The 6,179-nt window shown below is 45.5% G+C and overlaps 1 protein-coding gene across 1 annotated transcript; it reads left to right on the top strand.

Moving 5' to 3' along the window:
* Window positions 1–833: 833 nt before the first annotated feature.
* LOC109486875 lies at window positions 834–5,473 on the top strand. The gene is made up of 7 exons (XM_019790782.1): window positions 834–1,118; window positions 2,119–2,266; window positions 2,634–2,786; window positions 3,334–3,456; window positions 3,735–3,933; window positions 4,206–4,369; window positions 4,803–5,473. Exons 2-7 carry the CDS (start codon window positions 2,123–2,125, stop codon window positions 4,866–4,868), a joined length of 849 nt encoding a protein of 282 aa, XP_019646341.1. The 5' UTR covers window positions 834–1,118; window positions 2,119–2,122; the 3' UTR covers window positions 4,869–5,473.
* Window positions 5,474–6,179: the final 706 nt, after the last annotated feature.

Here is a 6,179-nt window from a genome sequence, read left to right as displayed (position 1 = left end):
TATTCACGGATATGATGAGTACGCTTGATTTTGGCTAGTCTTCAAGCAGAAGTTGAGATTTGAGCATTCTCTGGCCGCAACGGTTTCTCTGATATGATATTCCATCCCAATATACTGGCCTGTTCTCACTAGAAGCCCGGCGTCGCGACTTGTGCTACAACTTTTGCAAAACGACTGATTAAGAATACGGGAATCGTGGTTGACAGCCTTGTTTTTTTTCGTCACGCAGGATAAAGGGCTTTACATTTCTTAGTATATCAGAAGGTTTTCCCAAAACAATCAAAAGGTAAACCTGCTCCTGTGTGTGTACAGGACTTACAAAAGACCACTGTAATATGACGACGTGATTCCCTGTCAGTTCTGGAGGCCATGGCAGGCCTTGAGTCGATGATCTGGATGATTACTTTATCACCGGGATGACGACAGGAAAATGAACTTGAGTGACACCCGTACCCAACAAAATAACTAGGGACTGCCTTCTCCCACGGGTTTACTTAGTAATAGGAAGTACAGCCTTTCCTATGCCATCTGAGGGAGGGCCGCGACAATTGCACGCTGTACATGTAATCTCCAAACAGATCATACGTTGACAAGGCAGTATCCATTGGCCAGAGGAGTGCCCATACTGTCTGGCTAATGGATATTGCCTGGCCAATTTGATACTGTCTGTTGCGGCCACGAAAAGATCTGCTCGGAGATTACCGTGACCGGGCTTTTTTACTTTTGCCGCGTTGGCTGGATACAATCTGAGCCTGTATGCCATTGTCAGGTGTCATACATCGGTCACGCATACGGGAAACTTATCAGGACTTCACGTGAACAACCATTTTGGCTGAATCATTTTTTCTGGGGAACCACTTGGTCTCTTACTAAACCGGTGGTGTGCCGGGTTTTGCCAACAGGTCTAGTTTCTTCGTGTCGGAAAACTCATCAGGACTTCACGTGAACAACCATTTTGGCTGAATCATTTTTTTTTCTGGGAAAGACGTGGTCTCTTAGCTCCAACCGCTATTTAGTAGCACTCGGTGCCTCTGCTATAAAAGACGGCTCTTCTCTGGTCTGCGACATTCCGTCTTCCAGCCACCGATCCGACGCCGCGTCTGGGCACCACTACAGCGGTGAGTGGAAAACTTTGCCTATTTTTTACTAGTATTCTTCTTGCCTTTAATTTTGCTGCACTTTATGCAACCAATCAATTCGCTTAATTACAGGCCATAATCTCAATAATTGTGCGGTCGTTTTCATCGTTTCCATTGTTTTTAATGTATTAAAAAAGTAATGCAAAACCTTCTTTTGTGCGTGACGATAAGGCTATCAACCACAATTCCCAATGAATTTCATGCACAACAATTTGCATAGCGTCACTGCCAGCCTCACCCGTACTGTTGATCTGTATCTGTAGCTAGCTGTATAACCAATAGAGAATCCCTTATACAGCCACTGTAGACACACAAGGTTCACAGGCACGCAGTGTGGCAGCAGGTGGTAGACTGAACTACCTGTTACACCCGAGCTTTGCACATTTTCTTTGCATGTCTTAATACTGGTTTTGACGTCCATATTTAATACAAGTCTCAATGAAGTGCCACCCCGGGCCTGTACTGAACTACTTGTTAATACACTGTACATGGGAGCGGGGCAAGAAGCACCCATACTTAATACACTGTACATGGGAGCGGGCCAAGAACCACCTATACTTAATACACTGTACATCGGAGCGGGCCAAGAAGCGCCCATACTTAATACACTGTACATAGGAGCGGGCCAAGAATCACCCATACTTAATACGCTGTACATGGGAGCGGGCCAAGAAGCGCCCATACTTAATACACTGTACATAGGAGCGGGCCAAGAAGCACCCATACTTAATACACTGTACATGGGAGCGGGCCAAGAAGCGCCCATACTTAATACACTGTACATGGGAGCGGGACAAGTAGCGCCCATACTTAATGCACTGTACATGGGAGCGGGCCAAGAAGCGCCCATACTTAATACACTGTACATCGGAGCGGGCCAAGAACCACCCATACTTAAACCCGACCTTTGTACATCCTACAGAGAGGCAGTCATTTGAACATAAAGATTCGGCACTTTTGCTTTTTTTTCACCCCACAGAACCATGAGGATCTACCTTGCGCTGGTGCTGTGCCTGGCCGGTGCCGCCTGCGGCAGGTCCGTACAGGAGGTGGACCGTCTACTTCAAGCGCTCCGCGAGGCGCTGGAGACCGTCGACGGAGCGTCTCAGCTTGAAAGGCTAACCGAGGTGAGTCATACGCGCTTGCCTCGAAAAATATGTGTGACCAAAAAGTCGACTTGCCAGATTTTCACCAGACATTTCCGTCTATGGTTTAATATATAAACATGCATCGTTAATTTGCACTGCCATGTAGAGGTTTTTGAAAACGGCGAGGGCGAATATTACATGTAAATCATTCCTTGTTACAGTCATGATACCAGTATCGCGATATAAGTTTTGCACAAGGAATTGAACTGTACTGCATTAAACCTTGAAGAAACCTCAGATATGCAGCCATTCTCCGGGGCGATCTCTGAGACTGAAGTACTCCATGCGAAATGATTTTTTAGATAGGATAAAGTTCTGCGGTCACAGTCAGTTCCTTTACTTTCAGGGGGAGACGGAGACCGTCAAAGTCAGCGAGAACGGCGTGGTCTTCGCCGAAACGATCAGCTTTGATGACGAACACAACTGTGAGACCCTCCACGTGCCTGCGCACAACGGGCGGGCAGAGGTGGACATCCGTCACTGCTTCAAAGACAAAGAGGTGAAAGTAGATTTACTCGTATTAAATAATTAGTAGACGTGGAAATTTTTTGCTGACATGCATACTACCCCTACCGTTCCGTGAATGAATGAGAGATTGAGTGAGTGAACGAGTGAGTAATCGGGTGAGTGAGCTAGATAATAGCTACATAACGGTTCCTTAAATAATGTTTTTGGTAGTTACTGCGATAAAACAGTACTGAAACTTACTAAATAGTTTGGCTTTTACAGCAAACCACAAAATCTTGATTAAACTCAAATGATTTAGGGGTTTCAACTTGGCTAAGGTAGCCAAATATGCAGTGTAGTGTTTTGGTAACCGTAACTTCAATTTAAACCATGTCGCTTTACTTACTTACTTGGGCCCTTGGCCCCCGATGATCCTCTTCCATCCAGCTCGATTCTGGGCTTCCCTCTCGACATCTTCCGAGCACATCCCCTGCCGCTTTGAGATCCTAAAATTCAGTTACTTCTTTTGTCTACCTTTGCAACCTTGCAGACGTGTGAATTAGGTGACTAAACAGGACTTCTTTCATACCATTTCTCAGGGTAAGACCGGCACGTCCATGTACTGCCTCACTACGGACTCCAAGTGTTACCTGCTCCGCATGGAAGACGAAGGAGAGCCCGCCGGTCTTGAGGAGCAGGAGGCAGGCATTGAGAAGTTTGAGGTAGACATTTTCCCGCCTTGTAAAGGTGTTTTCCATCCACTTTTAAGTTAACTTAGCTAGAAATATATATATTAGGTGTGTGTGTGTGTGTGTGTGTCCATGTGTGTTTGTGTTTGTGTTTGTGTGTGTGTGTGTGTGTGTGCCTGTGTCCATGTGTGTCCATGTGTGTGTGTGTGTGTGTGTGTGCCTGTGTCCATGTGTGTGTGTGTGTGTGTGTGTGTGTGTGTGATGTCAGTGTCGGCCCAAGTTAAACACAAATGCTTGCTTTATTACTACAGGGGCAAAACGACCCCGTCCTCGACGCAGACGGCATCGAAGTCCACGCGAACCGCTGGGCCGTCACCGGCGTAGCAGACCGCTCCAAACTGCCCGAAGTTCTCGCCAGCTTCAAGCCCGACTTCAAGGTCTTCTTCGCAGACCACCTGGATGACGACACAGTCATTCTGACAGACGATGGTGGGGACGAGACTAACGAGAGTAAGTAATGAGCTTTAGATAGAACCATTGTTGTGAAAGAGTCCACTAATTCCTAAGGACACCCTGTCTGATATTGAATCACAGACATGGGTTTTACTTTCTTTTAAGTGTTATGTTTGCCCTTAACCACAGTTTTGAGGTTGCTGTGTACGCCAGACTTTCTTGTCACGTGAAAAGATGGTGTACGATTATCTAAGCACCATGGCCAGTTCTGGAGGAGGGGACATGAAGTGACATTTGGCGACATCAAGATGTGCACTTGTTATTTTCAGACGACAAGCGAACGCTGGTCAATGGCTGTCCTAACGGAGGCCTCCCCTCACGTCGGTACGCTGTCCGCAGCCCCGGTGGGTGTGAGTACCTGGTCTTCTGTACGGGACAGAATAACAAGTACAGCCAGTGTCCCAATCGCCATGTCACGGACAGTTTCTTCATGGTAAGACAGACATCTTCATAATGTAACTCTTCTAAAAGGGAAGGGTTGTGATAAGCTATAGGTCATGAGTTTAGGCAGGGAGATGTGATGATGATAGGTGATGAAATTCTCCAATAATGAAAATATCCAATAAAGTTGCTTTTTGTAATTTTAGATTTGTATGGCTGACACAGCGTGCCGACAAAGTTGGTTTTGATCTGATTCACACAGAAGCAAAGCGCCACGGTATAGCCTCGTACCAAGGGGCTTCTCCTACGATACTTACGAGTACCTTTGAGCTGGCACAGCAAACACGTATTTCTCTCAAAACATGGCCTCCTACCAGTCCAATTAAAAAGACTGCAACGTTCTTACCTTGTTTGTAAGCCGCTAGGGTAGGATTCCGCCACCTCCATGTTGCGATGTCTTACTGTAACACGTTTCCTTGTTGCAGACGTGCCTGTGCTGCCCCGGTGTCGAAATAAGGCAGGATTGTCTGTACTGTGAGGATCTTAGCTGAGGCGGTCACTTCGACAATACCGGCGTCTGCCGCAAGTAAGACAACTGACAAGCGTACTTGCCATGGAGCAAAATGCATCAGTGGGACACACAAAACGTGTCCAGATATAGCTCATAGCAACAATCTAGCTTTGGGAGAGCAACTTCTTACTATTCAAGTTAACTCATAACCTCTTCAAGTGGCCTGTAGTAACCTATCATAACGTATATTTCTTTAGACATTATCCCGTTCGCAATAGACTAGTATTAAGATGTTATCACTGATGACTAGTTAATATGTTTTTATACTTGGACTTACCAACATAGAAACTGTCTTGAAATACCTTATCCAGCCATACAATGCTGGCAGGCATCCAATAAAGAACAACAAGGTGCCTGTGTTTTGTTTTAGAACTGAGATAAAGACATGTATAAACGTAACGAATCTCATATTTGCACCAAACTTTTCACCATTTCGAATCTGTGTTGATGGTGAAATTTCTCCAAATTAATCGAAAAAACATGACATGTTATCCTGTCCTACTTGTCACTTATCTCCCTTAACACTTCTGTATGAGTCGGCGTCTTGATTTTGTATACCCAAGAGTTGTAGCAGCAATAAAAGTGCATTGCACAATTTGATGGTGTCATTTTGCCTCACTATTACAGATAGTCATAGATGGCAGGGCAGATCTTAATATTAGCCTAGGGGGCTAGTAGACACTCCTCTGGCCAATGGATACTGCCTTTGACGCCGTATGGTCAGCTTGGAGATAACTGCAAGACGGTCCGGTTTCGCCTCGACTCGCATTTTCCGACAAAGAAATCGTTTTTTTTTTAAATTTTTTTTCAAAAATTTAATCACAAGACGTGGTGACGGTACACTCAAGTTTTTTAAAACTTATATTAATGCCGCCACCAACACAAGGGACAATACAATACTCATTTTCACCTGAGCGAAGTGAGGAAAGTCGTGTCAAGTGCCTTTCCCAAGGGCACAAGATCGGTGGCATGTCAGGACTCGAACCCGGGACCTCTTGGTTCCGAGTCGCCCACTCTGCCGCTACGCCAGTCATCGCCTTTGATATGTAATACTACGTTGCGTGTAGTGATTCTTCAATTAAGCCAACATTCTGGACGATGTGATATGGACTGTGGGGGAGTGGTATTAGCCAATGAGGTACAAATCATGTTGAGACTCGAGGGTACATTTTAACCACTCTCGTTCCAGAGGGCCTGCATGCCCTTTTACATAAGGCGTAATCAGGCCTTTTTAGACTTCGTAATTCTTAGGCAGCCTCCGCAAAAATCAACGTAATATACGGTAATTCGT

Source organism: Branchiostoma belcheri, unplaced genomic scaffold, assembly GCF_001625305.1.
Source record: "Branchiostoma belcheri isolate BF01 breed outbred unplaced genomic scaffold, Haploidv18h27 scaffold836, whole genome shotgun sequence".
NCBI classification, from domain to species: domain Eukaryota; kingdom Metazoa; phylum Chordata; class Leptocardii; order Amphioxiformes; family Branchiostomatidae; genus Branchiostoma; species Branchiostoma belcheri.
This window is presented reverse-complemented; position numbering and strand designations above follow the sequence as displayed.

Coding starts and splice junctions, on each gene's coding strand:
- LOC109486875 (XM_019790782.1), top strand. CDS start 2,123: ATGAGGATCTACCTTGCGCTGGTGCTGTGCCTGGCCGGTGCCGCCTGC. Junction 2,787..3,333: donor ACTGCTTCAAAGACAAAGAG/GTGAAAGTAGAT, acceptor ACCATTTCTCAG/GGTAAGACCGGCACGTCCAT. Junction 4,370..4,802: donor TCACGGACAGTTTCTTCATG/GTAAGACAGACA, acceptor TCCTTGTTGCAG/ACGTGCCTGTGCTGCCCCGG.